This window comes from Sinocyclocheilus anshuiensis, unplaced genomic scaffold (assembly GCF_001515605.1).
Source record: "Sinocyclocheilus anshuiensis isolate Anshui unplaced genomic scaffold, SAMN03320099.WGS_v1.1 scaffold163, whole genome shotgun sequence".
Lineage (NCBI taxonomy): Eukaryota > Metazoa > Chordata > Actinopteri > Cypriniformes > Cyprinidae > Sinocyclocheilus > Sinocyclocheilus anshuiensis.
Window position 1 is genome coordinate 1770983 of NW_015548223.1, and position 17899 is coordinate 1788881.

The window sequence follows — 17899 nt, forward strand, 5'->3', positions numbered from 1 at the left end:
AGCACCGGGCGGGGGTGGAATATTGTGCCATCCACCTGTGAAAGGAGGTCCCTCCTGATGGGAATCCCCGATGGAGAGCCGTCGAGAAGGGAAATCAGGTCCGAGAACCATACTCGGCCCGGCCAGAATGGGGCTACAGCAGACGGACCCCGTTCCGGCACACTCTCTCCAGAAATCCCGGGAGCAGAGCGATCGGGGGAAAAGCGTACAGACGAAGCATCATCCACGTCTGTACCATGGCATCCAGCCCCCGTAGAGCTGGATGAGTAAGAGAGTACCAGAGGGGACAATGCGATGTCTCTCGAGTCGCGATCAGGTCCACCTGAGTCTGGCTAAAAACTCTTCGTACCCCGGGCCTCGGCCCCTGCCTCGACAGGATGTCTGCTCCCATAATGAGAAGCCCAGGAATGTGAACTGCTCTCAGCGAGAATATAAGAGATCGCCGCTGTGTCGTCGGTGTGCACCTCTTAGGTCTGGGCGACCTCTTAGGTCTAGGAGAAAGTGTTTCAATGCTAGAAACACGGCCAGCATCTCCAGGCAGTTGAAGTGCCACGTGAGATGGCAGCCACTCCACAGACCGCGGGCTGAGCGACCACTCATGACCGCTCCTTAACTGGTGAGGGATGCGTCCATCGCTAGCATTACGCGGCGACAAGGAGCTCCCAGCACCGAGCCCTGAGCCAAGAACCAAGGTTTCACCGCGGGAAACGCTAGTGAAGGCTCCCTCCTCAAAGAGAGCCTTCTGAGAGCGAAGCAAGGCAGTAACAAAACGCTTGCAGTGCGGGCAGTCGGCTCCCTCGAGAGCTGACTCTGCGTGCTTTGCTCCCAAGCAGACATAACACAAACTGTGTGTGTCCCCACCTGAATTTAGCACAGGCAGGGAGGAACACACAGCCTGAATGCTGCCTGCTCTCGCCCAAAAGCTTCTCTTGACTGAAGCTTTGACATAATGGAGCTTATACAACACTAACACAACACATAAGTGGACAGACAACACTAAATAAGACTCACAAACAGTTAGCGAGTGACACACACACAGAGCGCTTGCTGAATGACAGAAAGCTGACGCCAGTTCCACCGCACATGCTTTTAAGCTTCCTGGTCGTTACGTCACCCCGCCCGTGACGTCTTGCCCGTCCATTGGACTGATTACACATGTGATTCAGAGCGGGGTCACGCTGAAGGCATTCCCTGTAGCGTTTCGACGCAGCTCGAGTTCCTGAAGGGGAATTTGACATTTTGTTCGTTCAGAGAATATCAGAAATAACGTTTTCATAACTTAATAGGTACATTAGCAAAACATCCTTAGAACTTATTTTTGTTAGCTGGATGGCTAGCACACACTAAGTTTTCATTAGCAAAAAAACATTTAAAAATTCTCACATTACAGAACATTAAACACTAACATGTATTCTTCTTTTCAAATACTGCACAAAAACATAAAACTTATTTTCAACATTTACTTTCTGGATCCTGTTTCATGCAAAGCATTCTGTGAACTGTCTGGTTTAAATGAATGCAACTAAATTAATTATTGTAGTTGCAACATATTCGGTTTGATTGAAAGCAACAAAACTGTCAAAATGCTAAGTCACATTTTCTCATTTTAATTAAACAAGCAGCAGACATAATTTTTTGAGGTGTATAATATGCACTCGAAAATGCCTCCCTACAAGGTTTTATATTCCTCTTTAAAATATGCAGGATTCTTTCAGATTCTTGGCTTTTATGATGCCAGAGATCTGACTCAAGTGAATTTTAATGGAAATGCAAAAAATCGATTCCAGCTTTTATTGCAGATTTTTTTAGATGTCTATGCAAAGATCTGACAGCCTGTGACAAAATATCTTACACCGCCTGCTTTGCTCTTTATTAGTGGTCGGATCATCCATTCTGTTTGATAATCATTCACTGGCATTGAATAAAAACTTAGTGTGTTGTTGGGCAAAGAGAGGTCTATACAATATATGCAAAAGACAAACCCAAGCCACCATGATTACACAATATCATCACTCTGATTTCTGTATTTTGATGCAGGATGGATGTTTGAGAGTTACACAAACCAACTAAAACTGTCAAAGAATTAACCAAATACTTACTGTGCTGTTGTTTTTCCACCAAAAGGATGTCACTTCCTGGAAGATGATGTCATTAAGGAGCAGGTTTTTGTTGGTTAAAGAGATTTAACAAGATGGGTGAGGTGAAAATCTATATTGAAGGCACAGTAAAATAATTCAGTAATTATAAAAAAATCATAAATTAAAAATAAATAAAAAATGATTAATAAATAGATCAAATTAATTAAAAATAAATCACTCATTTGTTCAACTTGTAATATGATGATAACTCATGCATTCTTAAAAATGCGAGTTTTTTTTTTTCCTTACCCAACATATGTATGTATCATAAATCGCACGGGTAAATTTGTAGCAATAGCCAAAAAAACATTGTATGGGTCAAAATGATCGATTTTTCTTTTATGCCAAAAATCATTAGGATATTAAGTAAAGATCATGTTCTATGAAGATCTTTTGTAAATTTCCTACCGTAAATATATCAAAACTTCAATTTTGATTAGTAATATGCATGGCTAAGGACTTAATTTGGACAACTTTAAAGGCGATTTTCTCAATATTTTGATTTTTTTGCACCCTCAGATTCCAGATTTTCAAATAGTTGTATCTCGGCCATAAATTGTCCTATCCTAACAAATCATACATCAATGGAAAGCTTATTTATTCAGCTTTCATTTGATGCATTGATCTTAATTTTGAAAAATTGACACTTAAGATTGGTTTTGTGGTGCAGGGTCACATATAAGGACATATATGATGCAGACTTGAAAATGTCCTAGTAGGAATGATGCTGGCTAATCTTTTCCCACTGTTCTGAGGTCAGGATTTAAACCAATAACCACTGACACATTACTGAGAGGTTCACACTCATTAATTATAGGTCATCAGATTATCGGGACAGAAAGAGTGAAGGAATCTTGTACTGCATGTATTTCTGCCAAGAGCTCTACAGCCAGAGGAGGAACTCTGTGAGATGTTTTAGCTTGATACATGACAAAAACATTTCCACTCAAATCTACCAGCAGATCTCACCAGCATGTAGAGTTCAGTGGAAGTGTCTTCGTCAGCCTCAGGCCAGTATTGAACTTAATTTAGCTGGAGTGGATGAGTGAAGTTGGCTGCGCTCACCTGTGTTCCACCACAGAGCTTCTCTGACAAACACAAGAACTGCTTTTTGAAGTACAGAGCTTAACATCTTCAAAGGAGAAAAAAGCTAAAGTGGCAACTTTAAAAGTGCCTGTGCCAAGTTTAATGTGCCATTTCAAAACTGAAAGATCAAATAAACATTTATACCATCAGTCCTCATTTAATAATATTTGAAATAAATGGAAATCTTAACAGGGTGCACCTCCTTTCTGTGGCTGCTTTTAAATGTCATTTTATTGCATTTGTTTAATTTGAAGTGTACCCATTTCTTTAGCTTTTATGAGACAATATTTGCCTCAATGGGTCTAATAGTAATGCCTGCGGCACTGGATGCAGATCTGCGGTTCCCAGCTACTTTAAAACTAGCTTCTCGAGCCATAAACTGCTCATATAAATGAGTTAAAGAACAGCTCTTTTGAAAAAGTATATACTCTACAAGCTAATTACAAATCTCCTTGCATTGAAGCTGCTTAAGAGGGAAATATTATTTATAATTATATCAGTGAGGGGTTTTGAATGAATGAACCCAAATATGGTGACATCATCAAACTTTAACAGTTAAATTTATACTAAATAAAACAACAAAAATTGTAATATAATTTCAATAAATTGAGACAATCAAAAAAGACCTGCTACTCCGTGACTCAAATCAGTGAATCTTTTTGAAAGCTGTTAATTTACAAGAATCGTCTGAACAAATCAATTCACTGGACTTTTCAAAAGCTAAATATAAGAGAGAAAACCATTTGAGATGAACCAATTCACTAGAATGAACATAACTTTACAAAGATTATTTATTTAGGTAATTAAAATGTTGTGGGAACATCCAGTTTCCTTGCTGTGGTTATAACTTTATTTAATTTAAAAGATGTTTCTTACAGCGTTCTACTCATTTTAGTTTTCCCAAAATGTAATGTTATTTGAAGGTTTTTTTTAATATTCTAAGAATGTTAAAATGTCCATGATTATATTGTTATTTAAAGGTTACAATAATATTTCTTAGAAAGTTCAAGTACAAATAACATAACAAGAATGTCAATCTCAGAATGTTTTCTCTCAACGTTATGAGTAGGTATATCAAATATTACTAAAGTTATAAGATCGTTCCATAAACATTACTTTGAGATTTTTTTTACTTTGAGAGTTTTGTCCTAACATTTATGTAACTTCAAAAGAAAAAAAAAAAAAAAGAAAAAAACTTTTCCCGTTATATCTGGGTTAACAGAAATACTGATCGTGACTCTGGAGAGCGGAGTGGATCTGTTTACAGGCACGAAATAAAATATTTTATCTTGTAGGTATTCATGAATATAAACTTCATAAGCTAAAGAAACACAACAAATATGATTATTTAAGGTTCGTTTTATTTCACACCTTTAGTACGTAAAATTCCTCACCTCAGACTATTTTGTAACTGCAAAATAATGAAAGCATCCATCTGTGATTGAACACTCCATGATCAAAAGACAAATAAACAGCACCTGACACAGTTTTTTGTGTAATAAAATATTTTATAGAGCTTTTAATGGATTCTGAAATTAAGCATTCACAAATAATGAAATGACACACTCCTTAAATTCAATTTCTCCCCAATTTCTCTGCCTTAAATATCGCCGCGCATGTGTAGTTATTAGATCTACATAAAGGCGTTAAGCACGTGGAATAATTGATTCATTGAAAGATTTTCATAGTATAAAAGCTGGTGTTTTGACCCTCATTGTTCCAAAATGATGAATCGGTAATCTTGCTTCCATTTCTTACCTGTAATTCCTCTTTCATCTCTCTCTCTTTAATGTGTCCTTAACGTCCCGTCTCCTGCTGTCACTGTGCATCAATCACTGTCTGCTGTGATGTTCATCCCTTTTCAGGTAGTAAGTATTGGCTCAAAAGGTACATGAACCATCAAAAAGCCCCTTCTCCCCTCCGTTCTCAGTTTTTGAGACATAAATTATCACCATGAACTATAAATCTGGAAAATCAAAGCAGAATAAATAGATGCAGTCCAACGACAAAAATAAACACTCAAAATGATTGACAGCTCGAGAGCTTTCCTGATTGGTCAACAATCAGAAACACTCAACTTGTAATTCCATAAGAAATCACTTATGTCACTTTCAAGGAACAGATCAATGAAAATAGGACATAATGACAGAATTTTGATTTTGGGTGAATTATTATTCAAAACACATTTTTGAGACTGAAGGACATTTTAAATTCTTTCCATGGACTATAAATCTGAAATATCAACTCGAACAGCCGTACATTAATCTTGATTCGCCTTGTGTGAAAATTACAGAAGATGTTTTTCAAAAAGACAATAAACAAAGGCTCCTCGTCAAGCGGATGATGTGCCTCTAAACAAGTTAAACCAGAGGACCGGAAGAGAAGAGGCTTAAAGGTGGTTGGAGAACCGTCTTTGTTGACTAATGATGTCACGTCCTGCTATCAAAGAGTTCACAGGAACCAGAAGCACTTCCTGCGGCTCTTCTTGACCGTCTGGAGGGCCTGTGGAGAGTCCTGCTGGCGCGGAGGAGGAAAGACCAGCTGAGGAGAGCTCTGCTCTGACTCCTGCTGCTCCGGGACCTTCCACGCTCGCGTCACCTGACCCTCCTGAAGCCGGAAGTCATGCTCCACACTGAAAGAGAGAGATGCTTACAGCTATTATTGTGGCAAAAAAAAAAATGCATCATACAGTGATGTGCTTTGAGAATGCATTGAAAGAATGCGGATTAAAATCTGATGTTGGCTTTGAACATTAGAATTTTTGTTCTCGGGTTAAGGATTTTACTACCAAAGGACCAAATTTACTAAACAGGGCAAATTAGCATGAGAGCACAATCCCATAAAAGCGCAGATGGGAGTGGAAAGCTCCAGGGCTGATTTACTGACCATACCCACATTAAATAAAACAGACACAGCCAGATCATTTTCATAACGACCAATGCAATCTACCAAGAGCAGCGCAAATTAGCGTCTGGTTTAAGACATGCTTTTTTTGGGCGGTAAATAGTGGCGCAAATACCAGTAAATTGACTAGTGCAAACCTTTGTAAATCATGCTGCATGATTCATTTCAATACTACCCCCCCCCCCCCATGAATTTTGCGTCTGAAAGGAAAACTTCTACAAATGCAAAAATTACTGTTCACGCCTTTATTTTTTCACTGCATATCTTTAGTAAATCCTAGTAGTTTTTCAATACCAAAGGAGGGTTTGTGCTGGCGCAAGCTGTTAGTAAATCTGGCCCTTAGACAAGGGCTCCCAAACTTTTTGTTGATTGAAACTCTTAGATGTGAAATATTTACATGCAAATACCCCCTGAGATTTTAAGTTAATATTTCAATAATTTAACGATACATTTGCATGTCCATTGTTCTCTGATGTCAGTTAATGGTCACATGGCATGCAAGTTAACCGATCAATTATCTAATATCTTATTGTTTTATTTTAATTGAATGCATTTTAAAATCAGACACACACACATTATATTTTCAAATGACATGTAAACTGATAAATTATCGAATCTTTTTTGTCTTTCAAGAATGCGTGACGAAATGCGAACCCACTGCCATGCTTCTGTGTCCTTGAAAAAAGTTATTTTTAAGGATGCTCACACTTGGGTTCACTCTTTATATGAACCAACTAACATTACAACTTACAATTTAAATATTTATCTTTTAAATTCTTCACTTTCAACCATTCAAACCCTCAAGCTTTTTAATTTTCGTGGAACACTGGTGAAATGCTGTAAACTTCTGTCCACAAAAATGTTGAAAATGATGCTAATGTGAATGTAAAGAAAGTGATTTACAGCACAAACGTATATGATCACAGAATTGTTTTGTGTGTGTGTGAACTAGCCTATTCCTTTAGAAATGTAGGGGGAAAAGCCTTCAACAGAAGACATCAAAATAGCTACAGCCTGCGGAAAAATAAAGGCGCATATACATGTATATGAAGGTTTGGCGTTGGCATTTTGTCGGCAGCTCAGAGCTGACAGCTGGGATTGTTGCTGATGATGCACTGGCCCAGATAGCTGGCAAACGCTGATGTGGACACGAAGCAACTTTCCCAGAGTACGGATGGAGTGCTGCTGAACAACACGGCCATAACTCTTCATGCTAAATGCGACTAATGAGATCATTGTTCCTCTTATATATATTTATATGCTCTCAATTTATTGCAGAGAGAGAGAATTACCTTCATCGAGTGCTACCTTAGTTCCTGTGCCAATGCACTCACACACTTCGCCTATGATATTCCCCCAAGAACGCCGATGTCAGACAGACAGGGAACACTATGTGCTTTCCGTAACAATACCACTTTTAAACCTCTTCAAAAAATCCCTCTACCAACCTCTTACCTTGCAGTCAGTCTCTCTGCATTGGCTTAAAGACCAAAGGCCGCATGTAGATGCTGTGCTCACCCAAAACGCACACACATCAGGATTTATAAGAAACAAATGTGAATTCAGAATGTTTGCACACTCTTTTGGTTTAGCAGTTTAATGAAGATAATCACTAGTCAAAAGAAATGCTAAATAATTCATATCGCACTGTACAAACTCAAAGATTCACATTTAATTCAGTGCTACGTGCCATTCCTTGTAATTGTTTGTTAAATTTACTAGAAATTTCGAAGTGAAAATTGTTTCAACACCTTTTTTTTTAAGTTGTAGATAAAACTTTGGAGATTATTGGATTATGTTTTACAAGAAAAATCGATTTCAGTTTTTATACTTCAAAATTTCACATTTAATTCAATGTGTCATTTGGTGTTTCTTGTAATTGTTAAATTTACAAGAAATTTCTGAGTAAAATTTTTTTTCAACCAACTTTTTTTCAGTGTATGAATTTGATAAAATACAAAATCATATTGCACTGCAAAAAATATATTTTGAAGTTGTAAATAAAATTATTGTAGTATGTTTTAAAAGAAAATTCAATTTCAGTTTTTCTGCTTCAAAAGTTCGTTAATTGTGGTACTTGTTATTTCTTTATAATTAATTGTAAACTTTACTAGCAATTTCTGAGTGAAAACTGTTTCTACCTTTTCTCAATTAAATTTTGAAAATATAATTTGAATATTTCACACGCCATTTTGTTTTGTATGATTGCAATATAACAAAACAAAAAGTAGATCTTGAAGAAAGGATCTTTTATCTTTTAAAATAGGATGAAATGTTCCTTTAGGACATCAAATAAATTGAATGTAGCAATATATTGTTTCAATACAATACAAGCAGAGTTAAAAGATACTCAATATTCAAAAGAATATTTTTTTTCCAGTCTTATGTCATTCTTAAAATATTCTTATTTGATTGGTTCCAAATTATGATAAAAAATTCCAGCTGTCCTGTTGACATGCCATCAGGAGTTTCTAGGTTAGGGACACTTCAAAAAGCACAAAATTCATCTGTCATATTCAAAAGGCAATTCTACAGCTACAGTTGTTGCTGGTTTTACAAATGAAATCGACTGCATGAGTTTGCTTTCATGCACAGAGAGCACTTTCATTTCACCATGTGGATGGAATTAATTTGGTCCTCAATTTTTTAGTGAAAGGTAACTTGGGTACCACTCAGAAACGGGATGTTTACAGCAATGTGACAGAGCAAGAGAACGACAGAAACAAATACTGCTGAATACGGTGGGAGCTTGATGGTTGTACTACTTATATTTAGTAATATTTTATGCAATCGTGCCATCCAGAACAATTCCAAAAACACAACAATACTCTCCGCTTTCATTTTAAAGCTTTGTTTTGAGTCTCAGGTGATGTTGCTTCAGCATTCATGAACAGAAAACAGCTTAAAACTCGCTGATTAGTACTCGTTTTGATAGACTTTAAGACTGATTTAAACACCTGCGATTCAGTATTGTATGCATGAGCACAACAGACACTTCTGTGACTGGTTACAAAAAAAAAAAATGTAAATAGAAACAGGAGTAGATCTAATCAACACTTTTAATAGGAGCTGTAATCATGAGTTTGTTTTTGATTAATTGTGTTTTAACTTGTGCTGCGTGTTTTAACTTGTGCTGCTTTGTTTCAGTGAGACTAGTTTGAATTTAAGGAGATTTATAGAATGCACAGTTCATCTTTCTTAATGGTGGTAGTGAAATGGTTTATGTCTGTCTGTCATACGCAAATAAATAGCACTTTATTTTCTATAAATCAACTAGTTACTTCATTTCATATTGAGAAATTGGGTTCTTCATGAATGTGTTTCTTTCACAGTTGTGCAATGAATTATCAGTGTTTTAAAGGTGGGGTAAGTGATTTCTGGTAGCCAATGTTGACATTTGAAATCACCAAAACAAACACACCCCTACCCCAAAAGGGTCTTGCCCCTATTTTGATAGCTTCGCCCCACAAATACGTACGCAACCCAGGCAAAGATTAGTTCTGTGAAACAAAGCAAAACCAATGTTACACCGTGTCTACACCGGACGTAAGTGACGCGGCGCGACAAAATACTATGGAACTCATTATAATCAGTGATGCGGTCTACACCATAGATATATATACAGATCTATGGTCTACACTGGATACGGCGTGGCACGACATGACAAATTCCTGACAGAAAACTGCTGCTGCGTTCTGTTCATGACGTACTGACACAAATTCCAAATTATTTTCAACGGTCGCTTTGTCGCGTCCAGTGTACTAGACAGACTTTAGCTGTTGCGGCTCCTTGCGTTCCCCCGCTCTGCACATTTTGTATGTTTCTCTTATTGAGTTTTCTAAAGCGTTTTTGAAAAATCGCTTACCCCACCTTTAAAACAAGGCCCCAGAAAAATCCCAGCTAACAGGGAATGTTCACAAAATGGTCTGGTAAGGTTCTCTCAAAGTTATGAACAAACGTTTGTCCAGTAACGCAAGCTATCTAGTCTATAATGTACTCAAAATATCAGCACAAAAATATTATTTATACATCCTTCATGGAACTTTTTTTTTATGTTTTAGTTGGACGTCCATCTCACATTTTTTAAATCTTACTAATCATTTCATAAAATTCAGAGAACATTCAAAAGTAACACTCCCATAATGTTTGCAAAATGACAAAATGAAACGTTCATGACACGTTCATTTTAAAATGTTTAAAAAACTGAATGTTTTGAATGTTCAAAGAACATCAGAAATAACATTTTCATAACTTAATGGGTACGTCGTTCAAAGTCTTTAATAATAATATTGTCAATATATGTATACATAATTCATGGAACTTTTTTGGGGAAATGTTTTAGAGAACATTCAACAATAACGTTCCCATAATGTTTGCAGAATGATAAAAAGGCAGGTTCCCTTAGCGTTCGTACAAACCGTTTTAAAACATTTAAAAAATAGGACATTATGAATGTCCAGAAAACCTTAGAAATAACATTTTCATAACTTCATGGGTATGTTAGTAGAACATTCTTCCAGTAACATTAATAGATTGTTATCTGGTCTTTAATAATGTTCTCAAAATAGTTTTTTTTTTTATTTTCAGAAATGTTTTAGTTGGATGTTCGTCTAACATTTTTTAAACGTTTCTACTAATTTCAGAATGTTCAGAGAACATTCAACATGTTCCATCAATGTTTGCAAAATTATAAAATGGAATGTTCCCTTAATGTTTGCATAACCAAGAAAAAGAAAATAACTAAAATAAAAAACGGACATTTTGAATGTTCAGAGAAAATCAGAAATATTATCATAACTTAATGGGTATGTTATCGAAACGTTTTTTTTGTTTTGTTTTTTTCTCGGTAACATTAACAGAATGTTGTTCAAAGATATATGGTCTTTAATAATGTTCTCAAAATATTTATGCGTCTTTTTTTTTTCTCAGAGATGAAGGAATGTTCATCTAACATTTTTTTAATGTTTCGACTCATTTCAGAATGTGCAGAGAACTGTCAACAGTAACATTGCCATAATATTTGCAAAATGATGAAATGTTAAATCATTTTTTAAAAATGACATTGAATGTTCAGACAACATCAGAAATTATGTTTTCATAACTAAAAGGGAACGTTAGCAAAACATTCGTAACATATTTTTGCAACCTGGGAGATCACAATTTTCAACCTATTGGATATTGATATTAGTACTTTTCATCCATATGCATATATTCTCCCATTTCTGCACAAACTTTTGATATGCATGGAAACAAAGTGAAGTTTTATGCATGATGCTCCAGGTCCAGAGAATCAAACCCTGCGTAGTGCTTCCAGCATTTTCTCCTTCCAGATAAATCATTTCAGAAAAAAAATACCTGCTGAGAAGGAGAGTAGCGCTCTGTCCCTCCCAGCAGTCCTAATTACTTCGCTTCTGGTCCTGAGAATGGATGGACTAGTGCCTGAACTCGATATTACTTCTTCTACCCCTTTCCCTCACTAAAGTCTTTCATTCACACCATCTTGCCTGAATACGGCAACGCTCTTGTAAGTGCGGCGTAAGATACAGAACCTCTATTTTAAGCTTTTTAAGAAGAGTGTGTCTTTTTCAGCTATGCAACAAATTACGTGCCTCTGTGTGGGTTGGAGTCGTACCCATGGGGAGGATAGGGCTAATATGGGTGGGCTGAATTTGGTAAAGAAGTATTAATGAGATTTGTCCTAATTTAGAGCATCGTAAGCATCAGTGGAAGAAGCTCAGAGCTCCTCTGGGGGAAAAAAAATCATCTTTATAACCAGAATCCATGGAATAGAAGCCTGTAAAGTCATTAGCAGTCTTGAAGGGCGTTAAATAACTTCCCTGCATATTTATGAGCCGATGGTGTCGTATGGAGTGATTGACGTCTAAATTCCCCGGCACAGACATTACAAGTGCATTTAGTATTATGTCACAATCATGTCAGCCTGTCAAATGCAGACGTCATGTGTCAGAACTGACTTGTGTAGTACACATCAAATGCAGTAAAAAATCGCAAATGTCAGAAAGTAACCCAAAGCTAAATGAAAACCATGGAGATGTTCAGAATGGCACAGTTGCACACACTGTAAAAAGTGCAATTGTTACCTTAAAGAAGTATTTGTAGGTATTTTGTTGGTATAAATTAATGTATTTAAGATTAAGTGATGATACATAATATTTTGACTTGAATTAAATGATTTGAATGAAAACAGTTAATAGAGGATCCTTTTTTAAATGTAAACCTTCATTCAATAAGCAGCTTGCACACTGTGATTTTCTGTATGCATGGGATACACAAATGACCTACTAAATGTAAAGTACATTTTTAAAATTTAAAACATTTCAAATTTTGATAGTTTTTTTTTAATTGCTGTTCATTTGCAGAAACAAAACAAAACAAAAAATAAATAATATTATTAACAAAACAAAATATTATTAAATAAAATAAATATACAAATTGTTAAATATTTTAAAATGTATTATTGTTATTATTATTATTCATAAAAAAACTAATAAATAAATTATTATATATATTTTTGTAAATTATATAAACAAAATAATTTTGAAATGATCAAATTGATTGCATTAAACATATTTCTTTTCACAACAATGCAACAACACTGTCTGATATTTTATTGTATTGCATTTTTTTCACATACTGTTAGTAAATAAAAGGCAGTATACTACACAGGGTTATTATAGTTAACTAAAATAAATAAATAAATAAGCATTTGCATTTCTTGAAATAAAATAAACATTAACTTAAATAATATAATAATATAAAAGAAAACTTAAACTATTTTATTTCAGCTACAATTGCCAAGACAACATTTCTAATTTTTATTTAGTTTAACCTGATGTACTAAATGTACTTAATGTGCTAATAATTTCATGTTTTTTTTTGTAATTTTCACAATTATTTAATTAAAAAAAAACTAAAACTAAAACCAATAAAAAAGACAAAAAAAACAAAAAATAACTAAAATTTTAAAATTCAAAGAAAATATAAAAACTTATTCAAAATATAAATAAAAACTCTAATAGTATCTCAATTATATTACAGTATCACTGTTCCTACATACTGTACAGTATGCGACCTATTGTATTCCATTCTGCAAAAAAAACAAAAAATAACTAAAATTTTAACATTCAAAGAAAATATAAAAATAAAAACTTATTCAAAATATAAATAAAAACTCTAATAGTATCTCAATTATATTACAGTATCACTGTTCCTACATACTGTACAGTATGCGACCTATTGTATTCCATTCTGAACATGGCCACTGAGGCAATCCAAGTAAAGTAAGAAGTGTAAACGGAGAGTTCGAAATAATGACAGGATGAGATTTCTGAGAGAATGAGCAGATAATGAAAGACTTTCCTGGAGCCCGATGGAGTGTGGATGTGATTCGGCCGTACAGAAGCTTCACAGAACTGGCTGATGTCTGGAAGATGGAAGATGGATCACAACGTGAGACTGGAAAGGGTGGAGTGAGACTGTCAGACTGTGAGAGAGACTGGACATTGTAATTACGGTTTAGGAAGACACCTCTGCAAGGCCAACCAAGAGCGATGTACAATGATTGCGCTTCACATTGCGAAGGTAGATGCATAGTTTGTTTTATTTAGTCGTTTCTAGATTTTCAGAGGAGATGTCAATAATGTCTCAAACTGTGCTCCACCAAGGTATCAAAAAGCTGCAAAGTCAGTGATCTCAATATAAGCCCATTTCTGAAAAAATTCTCATCAGATTATTCTTATATCAAATGAAATAACAAATATGATCTGAGTTGATATTATAGCTCTATACTCTGTCTCTGTCGCGAATCTATAAACTTCCGTTCTCTCACCACCAGAGGTCACCCGCTCTCCACATGGACTCTCACACTACACAGACTGTTACACATCACCCTGGACTACATTTCCCATGCTCCATTGCACTAATCACAAGCTCACCTGAAACCAATCACACACAGCTGCTACCAATAACACATATAAATCAGTCTCACACCACCATTCAACGCCGAGTATTGTTTAGCGTTTATCACTTTGAGAGCTGATAGCTACTTTACGGAGCCTGCCCTAGTTTTCATAGTCTAGTCATAGTCATAGCCTTGCCTGTTTTCCTGGTTCCTGATTCTTGCCATGTATCTTGGATTAACCCTTTGCTTGCTGTTTCGGACTGTGTTTGCTCCTCGCCTGGCTTTATGCTCACGTTCACAGATTACCCCTCTTGTCAAACCCTCTGGATTACGTTTCCTGTCGTCTGACTCAAGCCCGTTTAGGATTGCTCTTTTGTCTTGCCTGTGCCATACCTGTTTGCTGTTGTTCGACCCTGCCTGTGTTTTTGACTGTTTATTAATAAAAGCTTGCACATGGATCCGCACGCCTCCGTAACAGTCTCATATTCTTCTAAATCTAAAAAGTATAATACATAAAATAATTGTCATCCTATTCTTCTAAGACTAAAAAATGAAACTAAATACAAATTATTTGAGCTGCTATCCACATTCACGTTATAGAGTCTTAGTAAACATCAACAATTGTCTCATACTGTATTCTTTTAATATATAAAATAATTGTCATTATATTCTTCTAAAACTAAAAAATTCAGTAAAATTAAGTAAATAAATAAATATTATTTGAGATGCTGCTCATATTAACTTTATAGCTCTATACTCACATTCTACTAAAACTATAATAAAGAAATGTCATTCTTCTAAGACTAAAAAATCATATAAAATGAAGTAAATACATTTTATTTGAGCTGCTATTCATATTCACTTTATAGCTTGGTATTTTTTATTACATATCAACAATTGTATTATATTCTTCTAAGAATAAAATAAATAAAATAATTGTTATATTCTTCCAAGACTAAAAAATTATATGAAATAAGTAAATATATAAATAAAGAAATATTATTTTAGCTGCTATTCATATTTACTTTATATCTCTATACTCATAGCAAACGTTAACAATTGCCTCATTCTTCTAAAAGTAAAATAAAAATAATTGTCCTTATATAATCGTTTGTGATATTTTGTAATTATATACTAAATAAATAAATATTATTTGAGCTGCTACCCACGTTCACTTTACATTCTACAATAAATCTCAACAATTGTCATATTCTTCTAAAATCATTGTCATTATATTCTTCCAAAACGAAATAAATAAAATGATCTGAGCTGCTATCCACATTCACTTCAAGTACTCTTTGTGAATGTCAACAAATGTCTCCTCTATTTTTATTTCTCCTCAGGAATTTTAGGAGAGCATATTTGCCCAGCAGAGCATAAATTACTCATTTAATTTTAGTACGTGCAGGGCTTCGTAGGTCCATGATCCAGCTCTGTGTCTGTACGTTTGATAGCAGGTAGAGCTGAATTACTGATATCAGCACTGAGCATTTGTGCTGCTAAATCCCATGTAAACAAGTCACTGTATGTGCAGATACAATATGTGTTGAAAAGATACTGAAAATGTAACATGAATTTCAAAACAGCCACTAAATAGTATGCATAAGGATAAAGCGTGTGATTTTTGAATTACTTACATGTACAATGATTTGCATACTATAAGCTCATGTGCTTATATCAGTATCTGGTAGATTAGACATTCACTGTGTATACAGCATTTTTTCCTGTACAGATCTTTATAAAATCATGTTATTGAATGCGTGGTTATGTTTGGAACAGCAAACTAACGTACCACTTTTACTATTTCTGCAGTATACATTCTACACTATATAGTTTGGAAAATTAGGATTGTTAATGTTTTTGAAAGAAATCTCTGCTGCTCACCCAGGTTGAATTTATTTGATTAAAAATACAGTAGTGTTTTGTGAAATATTATTACAATTTAAATGTGAATCTATTGTAAAATGTAATTTATTCCTGTGATCAAAGCTGAATTTTCAGCATCATTACTCCAGTCTTCAGTGTAACATGATCCTTCAGAAATCATTTTAATATGCTTGAATAAAAATAAGGCTATAGAGAAATAAAATATAAAAAATATAAATGCAAAATAAAAACTATATAGACATAATAAAAACTATTCTAAAAATGACAAAACCACATAATAAAATGACTAAAATTAAAATGACAATGGAACATATAAAAGCTGATTCAAAATATTAATAAAAAACTATAATAGTATCTTAAATACACTGAAATAATACTTCTAGTCGTCAAAGAATCCTGAAAATTGCTCACTGCTGTTTCAACATTGATAATAATAATAAGAACAATTATTAATAAATAAAAACCAATAATAATTGAGCAGCTAAAAATTCATCTTTGCATCACAGGAATAAATTACCTTTTAAAATATATTCACATACAAAACAGTTATTTGTATTTTTAATCAAATAAATGCAGCCTTGGTGAGCAGAAGAGACTTTCAAAAACATGACAAAATCTCAATGATTCTACACTTCAGAAGTTAAGCAATTTGTACATGACATTAATTAAAAATAATAAGGGCATGTATTTCTAATATGATATAAATGCAGGCACTTCACTTGAACATTTGGATTTGCATTTGGTTTCTTGGCATGAATGCATTGTTTGCATGTTAGAGCCACGACTGATTAGTGCTAAGAAGAGACTTTCAAAAACATGACAAAATCTTAATGATTCTACACTTCAGAAGTTAAGCAATTTGTACATGACATTAATTAAAAATAATAAGTGCATGTATTTCTAATATGATATAAATGCAGGCACTTCACTTGAACATTTGGATTTGCATTTGGTTTCTTGGCATGAATGCATTGTTTGCATGTTAGAGCCACGACTGATTAGTGCTAATCTCTCATGCAAATCTGTAAACTGTGTAAGCGAACGCTCACATTTATCTATAGATTTACGATTGTATTTACAACACAGCCTAAATCTGAGGACAAGTGCCTGTCGGACAAGATGTACAGTGTTTTCTGCTGATACCGCGACTCGCTCGGCCCTGTTTGATCAGCCTGTGCAACTCGACCGATTCCAATGAGGCTAAAGCAATGCAAGCAACGCCTCCTGTTTAACCCCTCAACCCTCAGAGGCTTTTGCTGGAGTCATGTCTGTTTTGCATCGGTGGCTGGTTATCTGGCCTTCGGAGCTGATTTGTAAACTCTGCGATCACGCCGGAGAGCTGGTTATCGGGACAAACTTTGCCGCTTTGAAATGGAAATCTGCAAATCTGTTCATGTCACTCTTATCTGATGGAAAGGAGCATTCTTTTGCACTTGAAAGGGCTTTTTGATTTCAAGGTTGCAAACAGTGTGTGTGTGAGTATGTGTGTATGTGAGGACAGAGGTGTTTGTCTCCCGGCTGAGTAAAGGCAAAGCCGTAGAGCATGAAAATGCCAAGTGCACCCATGGGGACGCCCCTGCCCACACTAAATACAAGCCCTTAGAGGAGCAACCTTTCTTTCAGATGCATCTTTATTTATTCCTTTCTGCAACTTACAGTACAGTGCAGAACTAGCAGATTTACTACCAGCACAAACCCTCTTTTGTCATTATTTAACAACCAAAAGCATTTTTTAACCCATTTTGCAGTTGACATGGCTGCGATAGTTGCTAAATGAGTTGGCTGTGTTATTTTATTTTAAATCTGGCCCTAATTATCCTTCCTTAAATGGGTCATGAAAAGGGGTTATTGATATTTACACATATAATAAGTTACTCTACAATATACTGAGCAATTATAGACCAATATCAAATCTTCCTTTTATAGGCAAGATTATTGAAAAGGTAGTTTTTAATCAGCTGAA

The 17899-nt window shown here is 35.0% G+C and overlaps 1 protein-coding gene across 3 annotated transcripts in view; it reads right to left on the reverse strand.

Moving 5' to 3' along the window:
• Positions 1-17899, reverse strand: part of LOC107654332 (proteoglycan 4-like) — a 134360-nt gene that overhangs the window by 6325 nt on the left and 110136 nt on the right. For 2 of the 3 annotated variants that reach the window (XM_016441372.1, XM_016441371.1), the window contains exon 4: positions 4730-5856. In XM_016441372.1, coding sequence (XP_016296858.1) covers positions 5676-5856 — 181 coding nt within the window. In that variant the 3' untranslated portion in view covers positions 4730-5675. Of the gene's footprint in view, positions 1-4729; positions 5857-17899 lie in introns of those variants that run through there. The other variant, XR_001630321.1, reaches the window with a different exon arrangement.